This window comes from Mustela erminea, chromosome 1 (assembly GCF_009829155.1).
Source record: "Mustela erminea isolate mMusErm1 chromosome 1, mMusErm1.Pri, whole genome shotgun sequence".
NCBI classification, from domain to species: Eukaryota; Metazoa; Chordata; class Mammalia; order Carnivora; family Mustelidae; genus Mustela; species Mustela erminea.
Genome location: NC_045614.1, coordinates 92,429,535 through 92,457,497, shown reverse-complemented (window position 1 = coordinate 92,457,497; position 27,963 = coordinate 92,429,535). Strand labels below are relative to the sequence as shown.

The window sequence follows — 27,963 nt, the reverse complement described above, 5'->3', positions numbered from 1 at the left end:
GAAGCCCACACATCATCACCAGGGTTGCGAAGCCTGTGGCATCCTGAGTCTGTCACTGAAAGTTCAGAAAGGAGTAGAAAGAACCTTCCTCAGCTTGAATGCAGCACAAACCAGGACAGCTGTGACACCACCCAGGGCTGGAGCGGCAGGAGCGAGGTGAGGAGAAGCCTGGGGTGCCAAGCCCCGAGAGTCTGGCCCAAGCCTGCATATGCTTCCCTGTGTAGGATCAGACCACCTTTCCTAGGATAATCACATTTTTCTTCATTAAAAAATAAGAAGAAGAAGAAAGAGGAGGAGGAGGAGGAGGAAAAAATAATAAGAAAACCCTGGGGAAGCAGGGAATGAGGATTTCTGCTGATTTCTGCTGCCACCATGGACACACAGCTCCTCCTGCCATGCTGGGCAGGGGTGGTGGCACAAGTCCTTCCTTCATACATCCCCAGGAATATGGCAGAGACCCAGAGGTTAGAACTTGGGGATGACATATGGGAAATAAACATGGGGAACACAATCCTGGATCACTCAATGGTTTTCTATGGAGGCTCACCCAGGCCCATAGCAACAGTCCACTCTCCAAAGTCCTGACCCCTGTCTAGGGATGTACTTCATCCCCGATAACTGATAACCATCCTTGTGGAGAAGATCATGGCCCGTCCCGAGCCCCACTCCAGGAATAAGACCCAGCACATAACAACCTATGGTCTTTTCAGCACAACACAGCGACCCAGTCAGGCAGAGGTGGGGTGGCATTTCTCTGTTACCTCCAAACAACCATTCAAGTCAAAAACGGACCTGGAACAGACAACCCAACCACAAAAATGGATAAAAGATCTGAACGTCCCTTTCACCAAAGAGTATATATGACTGGCTAAGAGGCACGTGAGAAGCACATCATTCGTCAATAGAGAAATGTACATGGAAACCACAATGAAATGCCATTATGTCCCCACCAGAACAGTTAAAATTTAAAAGACTGACCACATCAGCTGTCGGTAAGGATGTGGAGCACCTGGGACTCCCACACATGGCTGGTAGGAGGAGTGCAAGGGGCTGCAGCCACTCTGGAAAACAAATTGGTCGTCTCATAAAGTCAGACCTTCACTTACCATCTTCTCCAGCAATTCCACTCCTAGGTACTTGCCCAAGAGAAATGCAAACCTATGTTTCATTCTGTGTCCACATGAAGACATGTACTCAACAGTAGCTTTATTCATAAAAGCCCAAAAATAAAAACTAGGAAAAAAAAATGCCCATCAACTGTTGGATGGCTGAACCAAGCATGATGCATTTGTGATGGAATGGTACTTAGCAATAAAAAGGAAGGAACCGGGGCACCTGGGTGGCTCAGTGGGTTAAGCCTCTGCCTTTGGCTCAGGTCATGATCTCAGGTGCTGGGATCGAGCCCCATCTCAGGCTCCCTGCTTGGTGGGGAGCCTGCTTCCCCCCCCTCTCTCTGCCTGCCTCTCTGCCTACTTGTGATCTCTGTCTGTCAAATAAATAAAATAAAAAATCTTCAAAATTTTTTTTAAAAAGGAAGGAACCAGTGATACACACCAACAATCTCAAACGCATGACGCTAAGTGAAACAAGGCAAACATATGCTGTGATTCCGTTCACATGAACTTCTAGAGAGCCAGAAATCAGCTCAGTGGTTGCTAGAGTCCAGAGGCAGAGGGAGGGGAAGGACTGTGAAGGGATGGGAGAGCACTGAGAATGGTCTGTATCACGCTGTACAGAGGCCACAGAACCATATTCCTTTGCCAAGTCTCAAGGGATTTATACAATTAAAGCTGGTGAATTTTATTATACATAAATTACAGCTCAAGAAAATTTATTTCTTTAAAAAGAATGGACCCAGGTGGGGATCAAGGCGTGTCTTTGTTGTGATGCACCCTGGGTGATGCACGGAAGTGCTGAATCACTATATCGTCCACCTGAAGCTAATATCACACTGTATGTTAACTAAACAGAATTTAGATAAAAATCTTTAAAAAATTAAGATGAAAATTAAAAAATGGACCGACAGACTCAAGAAATGATTTTCAAATCTGGGAAACTCAGGGCTGACATTCAGAAAGTACAAGCTGACACAGCCATGCTTGTTCAGGTTCTGAAATACTTCACCCCTACTGGTAAATCCCCACTGCCTGGGGCTTCTGGTTATACCCTTGTCTCCCAGGACCCAACAACTAAAGGTTAATCCCAGCCAGCGGGGGTCCTCCTGGATCAGCCAAGGCAGACACCCGTTCCCAGGTCAGTGACACCCAGGGTAAAAGTTAGACGGAAAAACAGATGGTGCAAAGCAGGGCTGTAACTCAGTTGAGAGCTGGCTACTTTGCTGCCGGGCTTACATCTTTTCGGTCATGCATTCTGAACAGGGGTGAAAACAGATTCTTGGGGGATAGAGGGGAACAAAAACACTTAGATATTACAATGGTGTAAGTCCTTCCAAAAACCCCAGTATATAAACACATGTACAGTGTGTCTGTAGTATTATCATTTCACAGCGTCTGGAGTGCTTAAGAAAATGTCTGCAAAGACTCCTTAGAGCAGCAACAAGAAGAATGGGGCTGAGAAACAGTGGTCTAGATGCAGATCTCCATGGAGAAAGTGATGCTGCAAGGCAGAGCCCCAGCCCACGTGTGGAACTGCCACCTGCTAAGAGGACCTCTGCAGTGCCCCCTGCCGCAGGTCATCAGTAGTCAGGTGACATCCTCAGTTGGATATGCGGGTATATGCGCACACTTAGAATGTGCAGGAGGGAGTGGCCACAGGAGCTCCCCTTGATCCTTCTCTCTGCAGGACACATCTTCATGGGAAAGCCAGTCGGTCACTCACTGGCCTCCTCTGAAAGCCAGGAAGCCAGCTCAACTGGCTCAGCAAACTCTCCCCAGGACCCCCCGGGGCCAACAACCAGCTAAGCCCAGGCCATCGAGGTGGCTGCAACGGAGACCACACCACGGTCTGCAGGGACCCGAGTAGAAATCCAAGCACCGCACCCCTTTCCTCCCTGATGTCCTAGCTTTCTGGAACCCGCAATGGCAGAACTGCGTGCGGCACGTTCAGGGTTTTCTTCCATGTTAAATAATGAAGACAACTTCCAGAGGAGAAGAAAATCAGCCCCGTGGCTGAGTGGCCCGCTATTGTCAAGCTCAGCCGAGCTCGAGACTCCTCGGGAATGGCTGGCTTTGTAGACTTATACATTATGACAATACCATAATTGTTCTTTCAGTCTCTTCCCGATATTTAATAACAACGTGAAGTGGGAGTCGCAAAGGTCAGCCCTAGCACAGAATGAGCTCTGTTCTCATTGTCCTTTTCTGAATAGTGTCTTCCATTTGCCAGGCTGTTCCAGGCCCGTGAGCCCTGGCGGCGGAGGCCTGGAGCTGTTATAGAAACAGCACCACCTCCTCAGGGTGGAATATTCTAATTTGCTAAATGGTACAGGGTCACTGTCTGTCTGTATCTTCTGCATAAACACACACACACACACACACACACACACGCAGAAAGACACACGCACTTGAGATATTCACGTGGGCACTTACTCTCCAGTTAAGTGAGTACTGAAATGTCCTAGGACTGCAGACGAATAGAGCAGTGTAAGTGCACTAAAAAGAATTTCTTTAAACTGATCCTGAAATATCACCACCTAAGTAGCAAGGGGAGGGCGGTGGTCACTCTGCATGAGGCAGCACATGATGGTGGGCCTGGAAGCCACAGTGCCCTGAGCTCAGGTATGTCCCTGGCACATTCCAGGTGTCTGCTCCTCTTTGGGGAGGTCATTTGACTTTTCTGAGCCTCAGCTATCAGATCTGTAAAATGGACCTAACTCATGGCCCATCTGAAGAACACAAGACTTACTCCATTGTTGAGATCTGGGATTCTCTCTCCTCCAAAGGCAGGTATTAGAGGAGAGTTTTCAGGAGCCAACAGGTTCCTGGGAGCACTTGGGCACCAGGGTAGCCTGGATGCCCATGTGCTCAGTTAAGGTGAGGAGGAACCGCGTTGTAATTCCGAACCCATGAGCTGTTGTGAGTAAGCACGTTTCGTGTCTGAGCAGGGTTCGGTTTCATAATTCAGACACTGTTAAAGAGGGCAACGTAGCCCTGGTGGGTCCGTGTCAGAGAGCAGCTTTGTACCTCATCCTGAGGGTATGATAGTTGCTAAGGAACCATTGAGATGCAAATGAATTGGCAAATACTTAGCAGCAAGATATCAGAAAAGGGTGGGGAGGGGACGCTCTGAACAAGTTAGTCAGGTGAGTGAAAGGAAAATTACTTTCTTCTGATTGGAAAAAGAAAACCATGGGTTTTCATGCAGAGCAGAAGCATTGTGCTACTGTGTTAAAAAAAAAATGAACTGTTCTTTTTCTGCTTGGCTAGGAGTAGAAGAAAGTTGGAGCCAAGAGCAGGGAACTTGGAAGGGCAAATGGAGTCCTCCTCTGATGTATTCTAAGCAGATTCCTCAAGAGAGGAAGAGACAGCTAACGTATGAGGGGAGAAGTCTACAAAGGACTCTGAAGACCCGCCATCTTTATGTGCATCTCAGAGCCTTGACAAAAAGTACCCAGAACAAAATATTCTACTGATGTAAAATGGAAATTCCAGGTGAGACTAAGCGCGGATGGATAACGCAGGGAAATGAAGGGAAATGAGCCATCCCATTGTTCCTAGGAGTTGGCATTTCTTTCATTCTTGCTCTCCACTGGGTATCCAATTCAAATGTAATGATCACCTTAAGATGTTCTGATAGCTAGGTCGGAAGCCAGAGAGCTACAGTGAGAGAGAGGGTCCCTCGCACCGTATTTTTTCAACTTGCCCCCAAGAGGAGCCCTTCTTCTTCAGAGCCTGGTTGAGATACCCTTGCCTTAAAATCACTTTGCCTTTAGCCAAACACGCTACTATTTGTCCCCTATTAGATGCTCAGGGATAGAGGGAACATCCTCATCAAGAAAGAAGCCACTTGCCCAGCCATCCTGGGTTGTTACTTTTCTCCATGACCTTCAGTTTTCCCAGCTTTTCCCAGATCTTCCACCGGGACCACCACAGACGGAGCACCGACCCCCATCAGCCCCTCCTCTACCCATAGTCCCCATCCTTTTCTTTACTGCTCTCCATTACATCCCATGATTCAGTTCTGCAAGAAGGTTGAATGGGTGTGGCATACCAGCACCCATCCCTGCCTCTTGTCATAGTACCCATGACTTTTTGTGGGGAGCCGGTCCTCATTTCAGGCCATGTGCTTGGGGGGCTGTCTGGACCAACCCTCTCCCCCCAACTCTAGAGATGGGTAATGCATGCCTCAAGCCTGGCCATTGCATTATCCCAGTGACAGCCTGATTCCTGAGAGGGGCTTAGGGCCCAAGGAAGGCCAAGGAGACAGAAGTTCCAGGGCTTTTGCTAGGAGGAGTATTTCTGGAAGTGAGCATTTCTCGTTCTATGGAAGTTTCCAGAGAATGTGCGTTGGAGCTGCCAGTGGTCATAGGACTGTTTTGCAGAAGGCCTGTCTGAGAATGAAGTCTACATAAATCATTCTGTTCATTGTCCCTTCAGATCCATTCTCTACCTTTCTCTGTCCTCTCCTGAGCCTCAGGAGACTGACCTTTCTGAACCAGGCTTCCACGCCCCCTGCCTTCTTGCTGAGTTCATCCCATGGTAAGTGCTGGCAGGAAGAGAAAATGCAGAGGTGAAGGAGTTCAGGGACTACAGCGTCCCTTCTCCAACCACGCATGATCTGGGCAGCGGCTGAATTCCTCTATCTATGCCCACAGCTCCTGTCAGGGAGCCCTTGCCCACGCTACAGCTCTTGCCAGGTCCCAACAGCCTCACTCCCTTCCCTTGCCCTCCCAGCCATGGGGAGTCCTGGCTTCCCACTGTCACTTGCCCCTAGCTGCATCTCTCCCCTCAGGGAGTCCCTTAACCCTATTCATAATTCTGTAAAGAGTCTCTTCGCTAAACTCACCTCAATCAACCCTTTGAGAGTGCAGTCTGTTTTCTGCCAAGACCCTGGCTGACACAGACACAGAGCTAAGGAATGAGAAAAGGGAGACAGCCTGACACAGCCCTGGGGGCCCTAGACATCCTCATAACCAAAGTCCACTATCCAGTAATAACAAGCACCAGTCATCACCCCCTACCCTTTGCTTTCCTCCATCTTGAGTTGAACATCTCTCTCTACAACCAAAGACATGGCCAATAAAATAGGCAAAACCCTTGATGGAGAGCTGCAGATGTCCACCTTCAGGAGACAGAGAGTAAGAATAATTCAGTCTCGCTTTCTCATTCCTACCCACTCCCATCTCTATCTGACACATTTCTATCCATCCCCCAGGAGCTTCACCCTGGATCGAGAGATCTAGAATCTCTCTCTCACACATACACACAAGCGCACACACGCACATACACATGCTCCTTCCCCAAACCCTTCCCACTAGAAGTGTGACCTCTCATCTGGTCTCTCCTAGCAGCTGACATATAATTGTTATACCGCATCTGTCACAATCCGTCCTACGTCCTATTATCTGCAGTCCGCATGGCTCTGTCTCCCCCACCAGTCTGTTAATAAGCGGTTCCTTGAAGGAACGGCTATGTCTTCTATACCTTCAGGTTTTCAGCATCAAGTACAATGCTTCTCATGTAGATGGTCTAGGTGGTCCATAAATGTGTTCCGCATGAGTATTCATGAAACTCATGGCTCCTATGTGAAGCTGTCAGTTCTGTCTCTTTGCTCCCACTTCTCATGTCCCTCTTATAGAATCTGGGCTATCAGGTCTGGCAGCGGCTCAGCCCTCACTTGGAGACCTGGGATGGGACTGATCGTCCCTCAAGGGAGCCCATTCTACCTTGGTCCAGCCTGGCTGTAAAGAACACCGTAATCAAGCCAAAAATCTATCTCACGTGCCAAGTAAAGCTAAGCCTGTTTGGCAAGACCAGCCTTCACGTGCTCACAGAGAGAGGCCTTCCCTTCCCCACCTTCTTCCTCATGCCAAGCCATCCAAGCCCGCACACATCACTTTCTATCCCAACACCTTGCTTATCCCTTCATAGCACTTTCCTAAAATTCTATTCTATGTCATTTGTCGTCTTCATGACTGTCCCCCCAAGAGCTGGGACACTTCCTGTTCTGGGCATGGAGCCTAGCGCATAGCAGGAAGCTAAGAAGTATGTGTTAGATGTTGAATGAATGACATGCCATCTCTCCTCCCCCTCCCCAGCTTCTCCCTAAGTCCTCTCCCGTCTTCTTCAAACCATTCTTCTTCTGCGACTTCTGCCAGGGTATTTTGGTTATCAATTGTTGCGTAACAGACCAACCCAAAACTTGATAGTTTTACATGGTGACAACATCTATTTTATTCACAAATCTGTGATCTGGACAGGACTCAGGGAGGACAGCCTGCCTCTTCCCACTGGGAGTCAGCAGATAGCAGGAAGGATGGGAGTCACAACCGCCTGAAACCCCCTCGCTCTGACGTCTGGCATTTGGTGCTGGCAGTGGGCTGGGGTTTAAGCTGGGGCTGGGGCACTAGAACATCTACACGTGGCCTCTCCGTGGCACCTTGGCTTCCTCACAGTATGGTGGCTGGGTCACAAAGGCAAGCATGCCAGGAGAGAGAGAGAGCCAGGCAGAGGCTGGGATCTTCTATGACCTCAGCTCCAACGTTACGTTACACAGGATCACTTCTGCCTTATTCCATTCATTACAGTGAATAAGAAGGCCAACCCATATTTCAGGGGAGAGGAGCTGGTCTTATATTTGATAAGAAGGGCATCAAAGATTTACAGAGATGTTTTAAACTGCTGCACGAGACATGATCTCAGGTTTTCACACACTAGACACTTACTGCTGCTACCTCTGTGCCACACGCAGAGGATACCGTGCCCATTAAGACAGAGCCCCACCCTTCAGAGGCTCACAGCTCTGTGGAGTACCCTGCGAAAGCAACACGCAATGGCAGACCAGTGGGGAATGCGCTCCCACAGAGGCAGGTAGAGGCAGCTGTGCAGGGACATCGAGCCACCTAATCCAGCCTGGGGCTGGAAAGAAGTCTTCCAGGAGAAGGTGACTACAGCAGGGAATTCTAAAGAATAAGTTAGGGTTTGCCAAGGAAAGCTCAGCGAGAAATTGCAACTAAGGTGGAACAGGCAGGCGCAGACCCAGAGGCACAGAGCACCAGAAGCTCCTTTTGGCCTCTGCACAGATGGACAAAAAGAAAAAGGGACAATGCCCAGGTGTGTGTACCTGTGTAGTGCATGTGCACGTGTGCCCAGGTGGAGCAGGGGAAAAGACAGCAGCTGAAGATGCTGCCGCTCAGAAGGACAGGAGGAAAGAATGACCTGGACTGGGAAGGGTCTTGGATTGGTCAGGAAGATGCTGGAAGAGATCCACACACGCAGCAGCCAGGATAAACTGAAATACCAAGCTGTGATCTGACACCCAAGTTTGGTCTGATCAATGCCCAACACAGGTCCCTGGGCATCTGCCAAAACTCACTGGATTTTCTGATGAGGCTGAGGCCTTCTTCCTTGCCCCAAAAGTTATAGTCTATGCTCCTCCATCCAGACCCTTTGGATGCATTGCCAAAGGGGCTGAAAGCATCCCTGGATGTCTCCTCCTCCTCCCTTGCCCAGTGAGGCTCCTCCTCTCTCTCCCCCCTCCTCCAAGCTCGCCACCCAGTTCCAGCCTCAGCATCAATGAGAAAGCCAAGGGCAAAGGTCTTACCTTGATGTGTTAGAAAAACAGCAAGAGGAAAACAACAGAATAATTAACTGCAGGGCCGGCTGCTTCTCACAGATAAGGCATTTTCTCTGCTGCCACTGTCCGGTGGAGCTGCCTGCAATTATTCCCAGTCCTACTGCTCAGCCCTTTCTGCAGTCACAGCCCCAAGGGGGACCGGCCACAGGCCAATGAGACTAGGACACTGAGGGGCTGCTCTTCTTCCCATCCTCCCACATACCTCCTTCCATGCTCAAAGCTGATGCTAAATCCCAGGGTCTTCCTACAATGTCATGCTGTCTGCACCTGGCCAGGTGGGTGGGAGCAGCCAGGATTCAAGAAGAAACATAACCCCAAGCAGGACAGGACCCACAGGACAAAAGCCAGGGAGGTCCCCAAAGGTGAGCACTCTCAGCTCCCCCTTCCCCTGGAAGCTGAGCCTGTGAAGGCGGCTCCAGGAGACCCACAGTGGCCTTGCCCCCACACCCCGCTAACACCCACCACTAAAAGCCAGGCACAGGTGCGGAACTACAACCACCTAAGCAAAAGAGCTCATCAGAGCCAAGAGCTAGATGGACATACAGCAAACAAAAAACCAATAATGACCACAGTGGGGGTCTGATTGTTGGGGAGCACACAGGAAAGACAAAGCGCTTGCAGGAAAAGGCAAACTGGAAGGAAAAGAGGTTTTCTTCCGGCTGGGGGCACAGGGTCGGGGGTGGGGGGACCATTTCCAGAGAGATAAGGAAAGCCTGGCCACAGAAGCCTGAATGTGGAGACCCTAGCACTGTCTGGGACCTTTGACAGCACTTGGCAGGACAGTGAACAGCTGGCGCATAATAGATGCTCCCTGAATTAATTCCTGAATAAGCAACATTAATGGAAAAGGTGCCGACCCGGGAGGCAGAGGCCTGAAGAGTTGTCCCACTTGTCGAAACATCAGTTTGAGTCTTAGCTCTTGAGTCAGTTAACTTAACCTCTCAGAGCCTTGGCTTCCTCACCTATAAAATGGGAGAATGGATGCCTGGATATTAAGGGCATACGCAGGGACCAGCATGTGGTAAATGTACCATGGGCAGGTGGAGTTTAGTTCAGTCCTGGTCCTAGTACCACCAAGATACAGGATTTCTGGAAAAGTTCCTTCCCTTCAGGTCCGACCCCTAGTCTCAGCTCCCCAGAGCTTCTGAGAGCCCCCAGAGGCTAGTGCTAGGCTACAGCCTGGGGCCCCTGCTCCCCTCACGTGCCCCCTCCCCTCCTGGCCACCTGCCTTGCCCATTTCTCTGCTTATTATCACCTCCACTGGGGGATGGAGAAGCAGAGCAAGGAGGTTAAATTCAAATCAGTTACTTTGTCACTTGCTGTCAGGAAGCGGGAGGGGAGAGAGGAGAGCCTCTGGGCCTCAGGTGCAATCTGCAGGCAGAAATGAGTGCTGGTAATTCTCAAGAAATCTCCTACGCGTGTCCACATTGGCCCAGTTCTGCTACAGAGAACTCCAGGGGAACCTTCCATGAGGGGACAGTGCAGCCTCCCTAAGCAGTTGCTAATGGTGTGTCTGGGCTGCTGGGATTTCACCTGACCCGGAGGAACAGTTTTACAGGTGATGTAAGGGGAAACGGGTCCTTCTTCCTCGCACCCTTCTTCCCCTTTAGCAAATGGCTTGTGCTGAAGCCCTAGTCATCAGCAGGTTCTTAGAGCACGGTGAAGGGCTCCCAGACCTTCAGCTCTGGGCACTCTCTCACAGAGCTGAGGGACACTCCTTGCTGGCTGGGGAGTGACTGAGCGAGATGCCTTCTCGTGGCTGTGGAAGTGAAGCCTTCTCGCTCACTAAGCTGGAGGCAAACTGACAAGCCAGTTGCACTGAGAGACAGCTGACAGATGCTACTACGTGGGACCAGCGGGGACTGTGGTTCCAACCTGTCTGCACCGCCCACATGGGCCTGGGCCTGCTGCTGGCCCGTGGGAGGGCCCTAGAACAGGGCCTGCTTGTGGAGGGCACCAGGTTGAGCCCCTTCTTGATGCTAGTCAAGCTCACCCTCACTCATCTCTGATGCTCCAAAACGGGGTCCTGAGCTACCTCTGCAGAAACTCCACCAGCCTATGAGGAGTCCCACCCCAGCCACAATTACCCAGGGGGTCACCATGGCCCAGACAGTTCTACAGTTGTCTACTCCCCTGCTTCTAACACAGCTTCTACCCCAGGGTTTGCCCCCCCACCCCCAACTCCCACTATCTTCTCTCCCATAATGACCCCTCCTCTAGTCTGAGTCAACAACGAGAAGACTGAGGCACAAGGAGAGAAGAGAGCTAACCCTGTGTCTGGCCGCACCCTGTGGCTTAGGTCAGGTGGAAAGCAGTTTTCCATTAGCAAAGAACCAATGCCAACCCCCCAACTCCTGTGCCCCATCCTCCAGACCTCCCTGGCAAGTGTGTTCCCGTTTCTCTAATCCTCAGAGGAGCGATCAACAAAATCAGCCAGGCAGCTCAGGCATCAGGTGTCAGAGGTCTTTGATGGAGCAGGTGGCCCTGATCAGGCCAGTCAATGCCCCCTCTCCAAGCACAAACACACTCTGACCGAGAGCCCCAACTGTTGCTGAAATTGAAGTGGAAGCCACAGAAGGAGCTGAGGAATTTCTCATGTACTATTTTGCTTTTAAATATGAAATCTCTCCCAGGGTGTTACTTTATTACTATAGTAATTTCCTCAGAAGGGCAGGCATCCAATGCTCTGCTTCCCCACCACCTTTGGAGACATGGAAATCTGATAGAAATATTCAGGTTGCTTAAGTGACTAGTGCAGAAGAGGGAGACATAAAGGGAGCTCTTCCAAGGAATGCAGACTCCTGAAATCCAGGTGGAGGGATGTGCTCTAGACTGTCAGGTGGAGACAGGTAAGGGTACCGTGTGCCCCATCCACCACTCCAGGATGCATGGGGTGCCCAGGCCCATCTCCTCTGGGGCCACTGGCCTGTAGTCATTTCTTCCTTGGGAGAGCTGGCCAGGGCAGGGAGAGGAGGAAAGACACTCTAGTCCTTCTAGATTCTTCTAGATTCTTCTAGTTCTTCTAGATTCCTAATCGGAAGGCATGAGGTGGTTCAGGTCTCCAACAGTGGTGTGTGTGTGTGTGCGTGTGTGTGTGTGTGTGTGTGTGTGTGTGTGTTTAGGGCGGGAGTAAGGGTAGGAGGTGGGAAAAAGGGGCAAGAAGGGAGCTACATGGAGACTGGTGTTCGAGTTGAAGCACTAACATGATCTCAACACTCATTCTTCTCCCATGATCACCCAAACATGAAGTGCCCAGTAATCAATGAAGTACCCAATGGCCAATGGCTGATGAGCAGCTGGAATTCTTCCTGTCCCTGGCAGGATCTGAACTTTTCTTCATGCAAAACACACAGACGTGGTATAGGAAGGTGGATGGTTATGAACATAGACTCCAGAACCTGACCGCCTGGGTTCAAATGCACAGCCACTTAACTAGCAGCACGACCCTAGCAAATGACTTAGCTACCCTGTACCTCAGTCTTCTCATCTGAAAAATGGGAGTACGGTTGAGAACAACACCTACCTGATACAGTTGTTGTACCAATTAAGTGAATTAGCTTATGTCAAGCACCTAGAACAACACCTAGTATAAAGCGTTGGCTATCATTGGCAATTCCCAAATATACTGGTGCCAGGCTGCCTGCCTCTGAATCACTGGAGCCCTTGGTTAAAAATGCAGATGTCCAGGCCATTCTGATGTAGCCAGTGCAAAAGGGAGCCAGACTATCCAGGATTTCTGACCGTAGGCTAGCTGAGAACCACCCTCTGAGCAGCGGGGGTTTCCAAGAAGCACCTACATCAGGATCTTCAGGGAGACCAGAAGCCGATTTTCAGAGTCCCTCCAGACCTGAACTTTGAGAGTGAGCACCCAGGAGTCTATAACAAATTGCCTAGTTGCCATGAGGCTTCCTGAAGCCTGAGAACCACTGCCCAAGATGATCCTCCCCTCTTCTGGCTTTTAAAATTGCTTCCACCCTTTGCTCACGCGGGCACACACTTTGCTCCTGAATCTGAGTGTTAGTAGAACCTCTTAGAGACTAGCTATACATGATACAGTTGATGGTTTTGATTCAATAATAAAAAAGTGTCTTTGACTTTAATAGCACCTTAATTTTAAACAAGTATGGGTATATCCTCACAACATACATGACCTGTCCAACTTCTAAGGTTGGAACAGGTAAGCACCACAACACACTGTACCGAGAAAGACACTCAGCCAGGGGACTAGAAGATTTCCCCAAACCATAGAGTGGGGAGATGAAGATTCCAGGTGGAGGCCCCTGCTTCACAATCCAGCCATCTGTCTTCACCTCATGCAGACCTCAGCCCCATCCTCATAGCCAGACCTCATTCCCGGCCCTGCACCTCCTTCCACTACCCCAAGTCCACAAAATTCAGTCAACCAAAGAATAGGTAGTGTCTGGTAAAGGGGACCCAGAGGAAAGGGTCATAGCACTGTCCTGAGCTTCCTGGCACCACCCTTCCTCTTTGGTCCAATCTGTTTTATCGAAGATTCCTTCTAAATGGGTAAAATTGTAAAGGATGCCATCTCACGTCTCTGCCTCATGGGCTTTTCCCAAAGCTCAGCTTGGTAAATAGGATCCGTACTGGTGAGGGGCCAGGGCAGGGGCTCTGAGAGTTAGGTCTAGGTCTGCACAAGTCAACAGAAGGCTGCAGAGACTGGGGCAGGGTACTCTGGGGCCCAGTAGGCCTTCCTTACGCTCCTGGGTACCACAGGTGGCGACTCTGCTCTGTCGACCCAGAAGGTTCGAGCTGGGGCTGGGTCCCACCTCCACAGCTACGTGCCCTGCCAAGAGTTTTCTCAAGCAATTACCCAGAGCTGTAATGCCCTATCTCACCAGCATTCCCTTCACCGGCTTGAGGGGTCCCTCAGCAAACACTGAGTAATAGCTACCTTTCCATGATGCACAGAAAATAAAATCACCTAATAGGATTTCCTCAAATTTACTTTTCTCTCCCAGACATTTTTTTAAATCTTTGGCGCCTGCTACCGCTGGTAGGCTCAGGCACACTTACGGATGCCTACAACAGATGCACACACAGCAAAGAAATAGTCACATAAAATGCAGAAACGGCCAATCAGTGCCTACCCGGCAGCCTGTGGCAGACACACGGGTTGAGGCTGGGGGTTTTTCACCACGAACTTGTAATGGAGATTTAAGCCTGTATGGTGTAACTCAGTGCCCTTGCATTTTAAGGTGGGGGATGCCACAAAGGGGCACAGTAACTGAGGCTTGTATCTATGCATCAGCAACCTCTCCCGTGAACCCAGTGTTTGTCAAACCCCAAGAAATTTACCACCACATCAAACGTACCAGAGTGTTCAAGGATGACAAGCCCAGGGCTTCACTCCCAGCCACACCTAAGCGCAGGTCTCCTGGGGGTGCTCTGGCCAGCCAGTGACCGGACACGGAGGCCACCTGCAGGTACATGGTCATTCGTGGATGCCAGGGGTGGGGCTGGGAGAATGCTATAAGCTTTCAGTGATGCCGGAAGGCTGCCACCCAGAAGGCCAACACGCTTAGTCCACTATGAGGGCGGGGTGTCTGCCGCCAGCCCCACATGTCCCACGGCTGCAGAAACACCTCAAAAGAAGCCCAGGCCTCCAGACCCTGTTTGGAAGAGCACAAGCCAGACGGAAGCTCAGAGAATGCAGATGGTGGCCTTCCCTCATAGACCTCACCAGCCCATTCTGAGCAAGCTCCCAGACCCAGTGTGAAAAGACACCAGCTCGTCTGGAGACTTAGAGGCCTGGCTCTGTGTCCAGAAGGCCAGAGGATATCAGCATCCCTGCCTCCCAAACTGCCCCATTCTCCCCCTGAAAACAGACCTTAAAAGCCCCAGAAAGCCTTCTCCCTACAATGGCACCTCTCTCCCTACAAGCCTGAGCCACTGGCTGGAAATGGGGAAGGGGAGGAAAGGGGTGCTCGTTTTCAGTGCGGGTTTCTCACACCCCGTGTCAGCTAGACCCTTCCTTCCTTCCGCCCAGGCAGAGGGTCTCATAGGGGCCTGCCTGTCTGGCCAAGGGTCCCCAGCTGGCCCACGGCTTCCACTGTCCCTTTGTTCCTGCCCTGGCCAGGGCTGAGGACATGCCTGGTCTTAGAGCTGCTGTCCCTGGGCCACAAGGCCCTAGAGCAATTCCACCAGATCCCCCACCACCCAAGGGAAAGAAGACAGACTCGTTAAGGGGCCAAAGGAGCAAAGAGAGGCGCCCCTAGCCACAGCAGAGTTTGGGAGGGATCCGCTGTCTGTGTAGGCAGTTCATTGATCCACTTTTCTGATAATTATTCCTCACTCATCACAAACCAAATGACGCTGGCCCCAGCCCAGCCAGGCAGGCGGGAAGGCGGCTCCGTGTGTGAAGAGGAGAAAATGAACCTGCCTGTGTTCCTTGGAGGAGAGATGGGAGTGAATGGTGTGTACTATCCCTGTGCACTGAGCAGGGACGATGGGGCTGCTTTAATATTCTGCTGAATGTGGTGTTTCTTTTAACCCTTGCTGGAGAGATTTCCAGCCCAGAGACTCCGTTACTGGCAAAGTTTCTGGGGCTGTGCGGAGAGAAGGGACACAATTCCCACAATATGAGCCACTCCAGGCGGCCCAGTGACAGGGCCCACATACAGGGTTGGGTGTGCCGGCACAAGGGCACCCTCCCTCGGGCAGCTCCAGCCCAGCACACACAGAGAGCTAACGAAGAAGAGGTCTCGGAAGGAAACTGCCGGCATCCAGACACCTGGTGTGTTGCCACACACTTGCTCTCCCAACAATTTTGCTCGCATGCACGTGCCCTCCTTCATAGATGGAGACCCAGTGCCAAGACCAGGTTCCCAAAGTGAGCACCCGTCTGCTTTCAGTCCCACCCCGCTGGCGGGCGCGAACAGCAGCCGGTAGGACCTGCCGCCCCAGCGCGACAAAGTCCAGCCTTGCCTGGCCCGTTGCTCATGCTCGCTCACCAAGGTTCTCTTGTCTGCTTTGGAAGTGTACAGCGCTGTGCTCGTCCCATCTCACCTGCTCCCGCCCTTGCCCCTACGGAAGTCAAACCCGACCGGCCAGCTCTGCTGTGGGGTGTCTGTCTCCCGCGCTCCACCCCGCTCTCGTCCCCGCACGTCCCCAAATGCAACCCCTCCGCACAAAGACCAGCAGCCAGAAGGGCAGCGGGAGGCAGACAAAAAAAAAAAAAAAACATGCTCAGAAAAGCAAGTGAGAGCTTTCTAGGCGTTCATCGTCGCACCCCGGGGCCGTCACCAGAACGAACACTGGACTGAGCGGTCTTCCCTACACGGGGAAGGAATCAGCCCCGCCCCGGGATCCCGAATGCCCCAGTTTGGCTGGAGAAGGGCAGCGCTTTCCGGAGGGGCCAGTGGCGCTGGACCACGGTATCCGCGGTGGGGGCGTTTCCCCCGGACAACCGGTAACAGCTTGGCGAGGGACGGGCATCCTGGCCGAACTACCCTCTAGTTGGCAACGCGGCGCGGGCGCCGGGTCCCTCGGTGGAGTTTCAGCCCGCCCGCTCCCGAGAAGCGCTGCCGCCAGCCGGGCCGCGGCGGCTCACCGCCCCCGACAGTTGCTTCCACCTCTACAACTCCGCTCGGCTCCCGGACCGAGAGCAGCGTTCGCAGGAGGGGTTGCAGCCCGCGCTCTGCAGCGGGGAGCGGGGGCGGGGGAGGCGCGGGGGGCGGGGAGCGGGGCAGGGATTTCCCACAGGGATTCGCGGGCGCAGCCGAGCGCGGGTGCTCCCCGCTGCGCCCCGCGCGGTGCCCGCGGGGCGCGCTGGCCCGGCCGCTGCCCGAGGCTCAGCCAACGCTCAGGGGGAGTGTCACTGCCCGTCGTCTCCCAACCCGCGAGTCTCCCTTCCCGGGCGAAGGCGATGCCGGGCGAGTTTCGGCCACACACATCACCCACCCACCGCATCCCCGTTCCCAGGCTTAAGAGGCGACAAAGGTGTCCGCCTCGCCCCGACTTGACCCAGGAAAGCTGCAGCTCCACAGGCTCCGGGACCACCGAGGGTACGGCAGTGAACTCATCCCCTCTCCGGCAGCCACTTTCGGGGCATCGGGGCAGAGCTCCTCTGGTCTCAGCGCTCGGCGCTAGCCCGCGGAGCCCAGAGTACCGGAGCCCGTGGAGCCCGAGCTGAGGAAAAGAGAAAACGGAGAGGTGGCACATGGCCACCTACGCGCATCCGTGGCCAGGACAGGAGGGGACCCGATAGGCGTCCGCACTCCAGGGGCTGGAGAGCCTGAGAAGCCCCTTGGTCCCCAAAGCCCGGCGCCCCTGGAGCTTAGGAGCCTGCACCGCAATGCAGCGGGCTCCGCGCTCCCGGAGCCAAGACGAGGCTACGGGAGACCCGAGCTGCCCGGGAGCGCCGGGGCGCGGGAGGGCCGGGGGCTCCGCGAACCGGCTGCGGGCGCTGGGAGCCAGCCGGGGGGCGCGCCAGGGGTGCCGCCCCAGCCTCACGCTCCGCCGCGGCCGGGGCTCCCCAACAGCCGTGCCCCCGGGTCGCGGGAGCCGGACGCCTTGAAGCCGCCAGAGCAGCCCGGGGATGCAGGCTCCAGCAGCCAACTTGCTCCGCGGAGGCTACGTTACCTTCCATCGCGGCCACTGCGGATGCCAGGAGGAGCAGCAGCAGGCAATCCGGGGCCATCGCCGGCCGGCGGCCCCCAGGCCGAGCCCAAGCGGAGGCGGCCGCGCGGGGAGGGCGCCGCGTCCCGGGGCGCCGCTGCACTCCCCGCCGGTGGCTTCTCCGTATCCTTTCGCGCTCTCGCTGGGACCGGACTCCCCGGAGCGCGGCGTGGGCGTGGGCGGGAGTGTGCGCGCGTGGGGCGGTGCGGGCGCGCGTGGGTGTGGGTGTGCATGTGTGTGTGTGTGTTTATGGGAGAGGTGGGTGTGTGCGTGCGCGTGTATGTGAGAGAGAGGGCGAAGGAGTGTGAGCTGGGGAGAGCGCGCGAGTGCGTGTGCGTCCTGGTGTCACATTGCGAGCTACAGCGGAGCCTACGAAAGGACGGAGCCGGCCAGACTGACGCGGGAGGGAGCGGGATCCCCCACCATCAGCTCTCTCTCCACCCCTAACACCTCCTGTCCAATCAAGGAATCAAACCTGCAAAATTCCCCCGTCCAATCAGGCGCGAGCACCTCCTTACACAGGCATTGTTAGTTTAAGAAAAACTTTTGCTTGCTAGGCTGTGCGGGAGGGCTTGGAAGGCGCTAGGAGGGGTCCGGGCTCCCCCTCGTGGTGCTCTCGGAGAAGCGCACGGGCCTGCCCCGCTCCCCTTGCCAGGGCCTAGGAATACTAGTGAAGCAGTCAGTTCAGGCTCATACCCTTCCTTACAGCCCCCCGGGACTCGGTTTAAGTGATCATTTTTCCTCTTATTTCATCTTAACGACACATACCCTGGCTACCCATAATAGCGCAACCGGAAGGGACACCCTACCCCTCCTATTCATAGCTCTTCACCTTCTAATAGGGTATGCCTTTTACTAATTCTGTTTAATGTGGGTCTCTCCTTATTAGAACAGAGAGGGTCTCCTTTCTTGGGATTCGTGTGTGTTTTGTTCACTACAGAAAGTCCAGTGCTTAGAACAGTGCCAGGCCCGTAGAAGGTGATGGCATGTATCTGTTGAATGAATGAATGAGGTTCAGAGAATGTGTGAGCAGGGCCCTGGATATGCTTCCTGCCCAACTCCTTGCTGCCCTAACCCTTCACAAGTTTCTGGCTGTGTTTAGTTTTCACTTCTGAATACATTCTGTGAACGTCCACGGAGAGCTTGACCCCAAGAGTCAAGTCAGGTGGGAGACACTGGTGGCCACATGGGGCTGGGAGGAGGGACAGCAAAGGGCTTTGCAAGGTGAGGCACAGAGAAAAGCCCCCTGATTGTGGGTGAAGCCTTGAGAATGGGTTGGAAGAACTTGAACAGACAGCAGCAAGGGGATAGGACCTGGGAGGTAAGAGTGACTCTCCCAAGCCCAGCTCCCACGGCTCTGCTTTCTCTTCCTGTCTCTGGAGGTAGCCAGTGCTCTAGATCAAGAACCAACCTTGAGACTGTCATGTTGTGCTGGAGACATGTCCTCACCACATCACCCCCACCCCAGACTTGATGATGGCCTGGTCCTACAGGGTCAGGGAGGATTTGTTAGGTGGCCTCCTCTAACAGCAACAAAAGCCTCTGCCCCACCAAGCCCTCCCCAGAGCTGTCAGTGAGTGAGTTAACCATGGGCAGATGTGGTGACCACTTGAGCACTCTCTGTCCTCCCCAAACTCTGCTAAATCCATTTCCCACCTGTGTGTGTAGTCTTTCCTTTGCTGGGGCTGCACCCCCTCAGTCACAGCCAGACTCATCTCCCTGTCCTGACACTGCTTTACTTCCCTCCCCACCCCCACAGCGCTCATGCTCTCATTCATGCTGCTTTCCCCTCCCCCCACCCTCCATCCCACCCTGCCTCCGCACCTGCAAGGGGGGATTCCATCTGTCTCCATTCCCTCAACATCCACTTCAACGCCATGCTGGCTGCCCTCTGCCCTGCTCTGCACCACCAACGTGTCCCAACATCTCTGGAGCTGTCCCCATGGGAACGACCCAGCCTTGGTCACCCATCACCACCATGGATCCCCAGCACCCTCCCACATGGGTGACCAGCAGCTCTCCTGCAGCCCTTGCCTCCCTTCCCAGGGTTCCCTTGTTCCTCCTGTCTTACCACTTCTTCCTGATCCCTCTTCAGCTCTCAGAAGCCCCCTCACCAGCTCTGTCCCTGGACCATCTGCTCTCTATGTCTGTGGACAGCTCCTTGCTCTATGGCCAGCCATCCCCTCACTCCTAGACAGAGGGAGGAGTCTGACTCTTCTCTTCTTCACCAGGTCACAGACTTCTGAGAGGCATGTCCTGCAGAGCCCACCTCTGCCACATCTCCCTCCAGTGCCCTTGTCCCAAAGCCGTGAGCCTGTCCCAGTTCCTGCCATGCTCCTTACCCTGGACAACCGGATAGTCTGAACAGCGGCCCAGCTTCTATCCTCTCCCCCACTAATCTTTCTGCACTCTGCTGCCAACCTAATCTTTCTCAAGCCAAACTTGATCTTATCTCTTCCCAGCACAGAAAACTAGTGGCTCCTCACTGTCTGCTAAAGACAGACCAACCACTCTGGCATAGCATCCAGACTTCTCTACGGGCTCCCTGAAACCTGCTTTTGGGCCTGAGCGGCTCAGCCAGCCTGATCCCCTCACCATCCCCACCCCCCACCCCCAGGTCCCCTTTCCCTGCACCTGGCTAGTCACACACTCACCCACTTACTCAACAAATATTTATCCAGTACCTGTGATGAGCCAGACAGGCCCTTGCCACACTGTGGGGACATGGCAGACACAGGCTCTGCTCTGAGGGATCTTACAGTACAGCGGGAAGGGTGACAAAGAGGCCGTAGCATGTCAGGTGGAGACTAAAGCAACAGGCAGTTAAAGGGTGTTAGTGCCGTTAGACATGAGGAGAATGGCTTCTGTTTATACACCATCTGCATACACGCCTTGCCCTGGAAGTTTCCATGCAACCCTTAAATGGAGTGAGATGAGCTTCCTGTCCTCTGCTTCTTGCCAAACCCCTCCTCTCCCTGGAAGTCTTGATGTCCCTCAGCTGGTCACTCCCACCCACGGTCTCATGCTACATCTCTTTGGATGGTACTGAGTGGCTCTTCCAGACCTGCCTGAAGAAGAACTGACCAGTGTCCAACAGCAAAACGTTGCTCCTCGGAGGACCCCAGCAGATCATAAGCACAGGGACCCCAAGGAGAACTCTGCCAGGGTCTTTCACCTGTACCAGGCAAATAACACAAGAATCTCTGACTTAAGGTCTACTAATCCCCCAAGCTTCACCCCTGAGGCTTTTAAGTCAGTAAGGACACCCACAAATATGATTCTATGGCCCCCATGCCAATTGATTCTGCTGCACAAGGAGGTTTGAGAGTCTCTGTTCTTGTCCAGGTATTTAAAACTGTGTTCTCGGGCGCCTGGGTGGCTCAGTGGGTTGAGCCGCTGCCTTCGGCTCAGGTCATGATCTCAGGGTCCTGGGATCGAGTCCCGCATCGGGTTCTCTGCTCCGCGGGGAGCCTTCCTCCTCTCTCTCTCTGCCTGCCTCTCTGCCTACTTGTGATCTCTCTGTGTCAAATGAATAGGTGAAATCTTTAAAAAAAATAAATAAATAAAACTGTGTTCTTCAGTTCATCTCAGGGGACAGTCAGGGTGGGGAAGGGGGAGGGTGCAGACCTCACCTCTGTTCTGGCAGCTTTTTGATTTAAGGGCATCAAAACCAGGTTTTGTTGGAAGAAAAGGTTCTGTGGCAAGAACAGGAGGAGGTAAGGGGGAAGGAAGAGGGGTTAAAGGAAAGGGTTGGTTGGATTGGGGTGGGATTGGGACACATCAAATCAGAAGGGGCAAGGAAAACAGCACTGATGACTTTGAGAGTACGCTAGTGGTTCAGGTAAGTATAGCATCAGTTTAGGGCTTTTGTTAATTTCTCTAATAACCCGAGGGATTGACTTTTCTTGAGCAAGTTAAATATTAATTTAGCTGTGCAGCAAATTGATCTTTCGCTTGCAATGGGTTGTGATTTGCAAATATCCCTGAAAGCACCATTGGTTGGGCAATCCAAGCCTGGTGCCTTTTTTCCCCAAAGCATCTTCTTGGCTACTTTGTTTTTCTCTCTGATGTCAAACGCTCACTTGTTTTCCTGATTAATCACCCAGCTATTTGATATCACTAAGTCAGTCCTTCAAAGCCACAGATGCTCGCCTCCGAGCCAGCAGCTAAGGGGTCCCAGGAACCCAAGGGTAATTTGACCCTTCTTCTGGAGCTCACAAGCCCTTTTGCTTAGAAGGTTGGGGCAACCACCCAATTCACCCCCACCGCTAAAGAGTCTGTCTAAAAGGTTGACAAACACTTCAAGGGAATGTAATTGTACAACTTCCCCTGATAATTCTATATGTTATAAAGCCACCCTATAGGAAGCACCTGCTCACCACTAACCCACATCCCCTCTGTTGTACTTTAAGCCTGTTTTCCTGTTTCTACCCAGTTGTAAAGCACGTAGACAAACTGTAGCCATCCTGAGGATGACGATATGGCTATCTTGTATACGAGAAGACATTAAGTTGCTCCCTTGTCCCATCTTTTTCTTTTTAAATATTACTTAACTGCATAAATGAAAGGTTTAGTTATACGCTCCATGACCCAAGCTACCTTTAATTTGATTCTTAAGCTGCAATATATATTGTCCTTGATTCTTTTTGGAGAAGCAGGTGAACCATTTACGAGCATTTAAAACATTTTAACAATGGGTAATAGACAAATAACAAGAAGCTTCCTTTCTCTTTCGTTCTTTCAACATGTATTGTACAGCAGTGCTGTGTTGGAAGCCTGCAAGGTGCTGGGGACTCAGTGATGTTTGTGACTCAGTCACTCCCCTTAAGGATCTCATGGTCTCCCTGGGAAGAGAGACATTGAAATGCATTGTGGGACTTTCTGTACAAAATGGCCTCTGGCTAGAGGTTTCCAGCAAGCATTTCCTTGCTTCTCAGGAACATATCCCAGCAAACACAGACAAATATGAAGACTCCCACTAACGAAGTGAATGAACACTGACAGACAACCTAATTGTCAGGATGTGGAAGGCACTGACAATACTTATAAGGCAGATGAAGCCGGATGGAGAACAACCTATCAGGCACATGTATGACATATGCCAAGTTCTCCTCTATAAAGAGAACCTGCTTTAAAGAAATAGATAAGAAGATATGTTGTAATTCCCATTCTGTCAATACCTGACTCAGACACCCAAGATCTCTACTAACCAGGGAATGGAGTAAATGTTCTTTATTTTGTTGCTCCAGCTTCACACCAAACGAAGAACAGTTTTCCCTGGCCAACTTCCTCCCTTCCCCAAGGTCTTCTTATACCCAGGAATGAGAAAGGCGACTGGGCAGACAGACAGACTGGTGAAAACACAGTGTACCAGATGTGAAGAATGGCCAAGAAACTGGAGAAGACACAGTAATAACTATGGAAGTTGGGCAGTCTTCTGAGTGTTGTTTTCCTATGACACATAAGATCAGAACACCAGAGAGTCAGGATGGTGGTGAGGGAAAGAAGCCACCTAGTAGAATGGATAGACACTTGATAAAACCTGCTGCCAACTGGCAGTTGGACATTGGCTGGTTGTAGACCAGTGTAGATCTAAACAGATGATTCAACCATCAAGCAAGAGAGAGATGGAGGGCCCAAGGCCAATCTACTCATCCTGCCTATCAAAAAACAGCAAGAACTAGTTAGTCTCAAAGAAGAGTCAAGACATCCATGGTCTGTTAGAATACTTCAGAATAAAGAGCAGGAACAGCACCTCCAAGACCCAGAGGAGAGAATCCCTTTGAAAATGAGGCTCTGTATAGTCAAGAGATATTTTCAGGAAGCTTCTTGGCATGCATGAAAACTCCATGTAAAAGGAGCAAGCTTACAAGAAAGAGTTTAAGCAGAAAAGACAATGGAATGAGAAAAGGGAAGGGAATAGAGAAGCGTTTTCAGGAAATGAAACCACGCAGTGTTGGGATCTATCATCACATTGGTGTAGGAGTGAAGAGCAGATGTGAGCTGTCGAGCAATGAATGAATGATAGAGAAGACAGACTGCAGAATCTTTCCAAGAGTGAATACAAAATAGACAGAAAAAGGAAAAACATTGGGAGAGAATACAGAACACATGGAAGACAGAAAATTGAGAACCAACACATATAAAATTATGTCCATACTTGCAAAGTATGGGGGACTTGAAAGAGTCCCTAGGAGCATTCTTTTTTTTTTTTAAGATTTTATTTCTTTATTTGAGAGAGAGAGAGAGCATGAGAGTAGAGAGGTCAGCAGGAGAAGCAGACTTCCCGCCGAGCAGGGAGCCTGATGTGGGACTTGATCGGAGGACTCCAGGATCATGACCTGAGCAGAAGGCAGTTGCTCAACCAACTGAGCCACCCATGTGCCCCCGAGGAGCATTCTTAAAAAGGATATCAGTACAAATGCCATGGAAGTCTTGGCAGAGCTATGAAGGAATCAAACCCATCTTAGCTGAATAAAAGCCTGATAGTCACATCTAGGTAATGTCTTTGAACCATAAGGATGTTTTTTAATGAAATCTTACATCTGTATATGGACACACATGAACAAATAGATTGCCTACAGTAGAATAAAGATTGTTAACTTCATGACATTAAGTTCCAAAAGGAAATGGCATCAGAGATATAGAGTTTTATGAGGGAAAACTATACTTTTTGACACACAAAAAATGTATTTCCAGAAGATGAAAGCAATAAATGTTTTAATTTACATTTTCAGGTACCAGAAAACTTGTAAACATTCAGAAAAAATTTACTTTAAAATATATCCAAAGGACAAAGAGATGAAGTTTGGTGACAAGTAATAAAATCAAAGTCTAAATGTTTGCAAACCACTTATAAATTGAGTTGAAATGTCAAAAATAGTCTCAATAAAGAATATACATGTTGTTAAAAATTCTAATTACAAAACCCTAAATCTAATAACTCGAACTATATTAATTAAGATCAAAGAGAAGAGCCGTTTTAGGAGGGATAGCACAGCTATGTTGAAATTCCTATGGGTGGGATTCAGAAGAGGGTTTGTTTTTTTTTTAAATGCTCAAATCTTACAAATACTGAAATTGCTTTAAAATAATTAAAGTTGGGGGTGTGTGGGTGACTCAGTCAGTTAAGCATCTGCCTTAGGCTCAGGTCATGATCCAAGGATCCTGGATCAAGCCCTACATAGTCTCCACTGAATGGAAACTCTGCTTCTCCGTCTCCCTCTGCTGCTTGTGCTCTCTCTCTATCTCTCTCCAATGAATGAATAAAATCTTTTTAAAAACTAAAGTTGTTTTAAAACCAATTTAAATAGTTAAAAGTTTTCACAAATACACTTTAAAGAAATATGTGTGCTTTGAAAATACTAGAAAAGAGAAAAACAAAATATACCCCTATGTTTTTTAAAAAATGAATAGAAAAATCTTAAATAAATAGAATGGAATTTATTGTTTAAACAGTAAGAATTTACAAGAAAGTACATAATGACTTCCAGTAACAAATACAAATGAACTGACTCTTGATTTAAAAGATTCATATTGGCAAATAATAATAATAACAACACCTAAAACAAAGAGAAAAATAAAGAGTAAAAGAATGATTTTCATTCATGGTAATATTATAAGTTAACCAGTAAAACGTTTTGCTAAACACAGCTAGAAGAACTCAATAATATGTAAAATAGCTGCTTCTCAATATATTGCCAAGCTTAGAAGAAGTATTCCCAAGGGCCTAGAAACAAAGAAGCACTAAAATCCTGAATGATAAATGTGGGAGCTTACCCCGCAGTGTGGGTGGGGGTTAGTCCCTGTTCTGGGAAATCTAATAGCTTGAATTTTAATGTACGTCAATTGGAAACAAGGCTTGGAATGAATGCAAGGCCGAAAGTTGGAATGGCAATCACCACAGAAAGCTGAGGCTTCAAGTTGCAACAGTTCCACTGAAAGAACGGACTGAGAGAAACATTTACCACTCTCACAGAGGAGAGGAAGGAAACTTGCCCCTCAGCCTGGACAGTTCCCCTCAGAATTCCTATCATGGCTCTCACTTACCTCGGTTTGAGTTCAGATACATACTACTTAGTTTTACATCTCCAAAGGCAAAAACTCTACTGAAAAAAATCAGTTGTAAATGGACTGGCCAGGGGAAAAGCAAAAAGCACACCTCTTCCACAAGATTTCCACAGATAAAGCCCTGCCAGACGTGAACTCACAATCCAAAATCACAGGACACAAGAATCAATCTACCTACCTTGAGCAAAACTCAGGGGGCAAAACAAACAGGATTAGACTCCTATGAGTTAAGAACTAGCAAAGAAAGTCTTTTAAATATCAATATTTTAAAGAATAAGACACTATAAAAAAAAACCCTATAGATTTGAAAGAGAAGCATATAGAAAAGGAAACTAAAAACTAGCTGGATAGGTTGAAGAGGTTCTGTATCCCCAACAGGTTCACTGAACTTCAAGGTAAATCTGAGAAAATTAACTATAATGCAAAGGAGAAAAGTAAAGAGATGTAAAACATTAAAAAGAGGTTGAAAATATGACTGCAGCATAGAGAAGACTATCATTTTTTAAATACTTAGGAGAGAATCATAGAAGGAATATTGGGAGGGGGCAAGATAAACAATATTAAGGGAAAATAGCAGATAACTTTCTAGAACTGATGAAGGAAATGAATTATTCAGATTGAGGAAACACAGATTTTAGAAGTCCTGAGTAGAAGAAACAAAACCTATCTATGACCAGGCAAACTATAATGTACTGCAGGACACCAAAGACAGAAAAACATCTTAAAAGCCATCAGAGCAGAAAGACAAGTTACTTGTCTTCCAAGCAGCAAAATGTTTGGTACAGAAAGAAAAGAACTATACACTTAAAATGTTGTGTAACCTAAAATCCCATACCCAGCTAAAATTTTTTTAAGACTGAAAGCAAGACTAAGGGAATTTACCAGCCAGGTGCTATCTTTGAGACCTACTTAAGGAAATAGCTCAGGAATAAGGGAAATGAACTCAGAAAAGCAAAGTAAGATGAAGGACACAATAATGAGTAAAGGAACAGGTCAATGTGGGTCAATCCTTGGAGTTTATAAAAGCAAGGTAATACTAAAATACTGAGCAAGAGCAGCATCTAAGTTAGGAGTTTAAGAACTAAAAGTGTTCTAAAACCCAGATACCATTCTGGAAGCAGGCAGAGATGCTGGATAATTTTAGATGTTGTCAAGTCAACCATGCTTTAAAATTGTTAAGGGTAAGGATGCCTGGGTGGATCAATCTGGTAAGTAAGTGTCCAACTTAAGATTTTGCCTCAGGTCATTATCTCAAGGTCAGGAGATGGAGCCTAGTGTCAGGCTCTGTGATCAGTGCAGGGTCTGTTCGAGATTCTGTCCTTCTCCCTCTGCCACTCCCCCTGCTCGCTCTCTCTCTCTCTTTCTCTTTATCAAACAAATAAGTAAATAAATAAAATTTTTAAAGACCATGTAAGTCATGGGGGAGATACACTATGTTTGTAAGGAAACTGACAGTAATTCTCTTTAACTTTAAATATAAACTTAGTGCAAATACAAGAAAAGTACCCACAATATTTTTGAAGAATTTGACAATTTGACCCAAAATTCAAAGGCAAAAGGCAAGATCAAATTTTGAGGACAAACAGAATGGACAGCATAACTTTAAAAATATGGAAAAAATGTGGAGGAAAAATCCATGTCAAGGAAAGCATTACGAAGTACTGGGGGAAAAAAATCAACCGATCGATAAATGTTGCTGAGACGACCTGAAAAAATAAAATTAAGCTCCTCGCACACCCAACACAATCAATTCCAGTCAATCAAAAACAATTATGAAGAGCAAAAGTTTCAAAATATTTTTAAAGAAAATATAGGATAATATTTTAATGATGCGGGGTGGACGGTGGAGGATTTCATAAACAGGACGCAAAAGGCACAGACTACAAAGGAAAATATAGGCATATTTGACTGCATAAAATGAAAAACTTTGGTACTAAAAGACACCATAAACGTAGTTAAGCCACACACTGGGAAAATATTTGCCGCCCATTTAATTTAAAAAGAATTAACATAAAAAAAAAGAATTAACATCCAGATGGTATCAAGAACTTGTACAAACCAGAAAGAAATAAACTCTTTGAAAAGTGCTCAATTCCTTGCATTGGCAGAACATACACTAAAATTGAAAGGATTGATTTCAAGGCAAAAAATGCATTATTCTCTGTATGGGGATTGGCGTGGCACCCACACAAAGATGACACACAGACTCCTGACATGTTCCTGATTTTTAAACCAGGCAAAAGGACAAATATTATATGAGTCTACTCATATGAGATACCTCAGATAGACAAATTCAGAAAGACAGCAAGTAGATTAGAGGTTATAGGGAAGTAGGTATGGGGAGAAATTGCACAATGGGTAGAGTCTCTATTTGGGGTGATGAATGGATTTTGGAAATAGATAGCAGTGATGGTTGCATACTATTGTGAATGTAATTAATGCCGCCAAATTGTACACTTCAAATGGTTATAATACAAATTTTATATTCTATGTATTTAA

At 49.5% G+C, this 27,963-nt stretch overlaps 1 protein-coding gene across 1 annotated transcript in view; it reads right to left on the bottom strand.

The window, feature by feature from the left end:
- The window catches only part of EPHB1 (EPH receptor B1), a 425,495-nt gene extending 407,693 nt beyond the window's left edge, over positions 1–17,802 (bottom strand). Inside the window, exon 1 of the mRNA XM_032333747.1 lies at positions 17,359–17,802. Coding sequence (XP_032189638.1) covers positions 17,359–17,416 — 58 coding nt within the window. The 5' untranslated portion in view covers positions 17,417–17,802. The remainder of the gene's footprint in view (positions 1–17,358) is intronic.
- Positions 17,803–27,963: the final 10,161 nt, after the last annotated feature.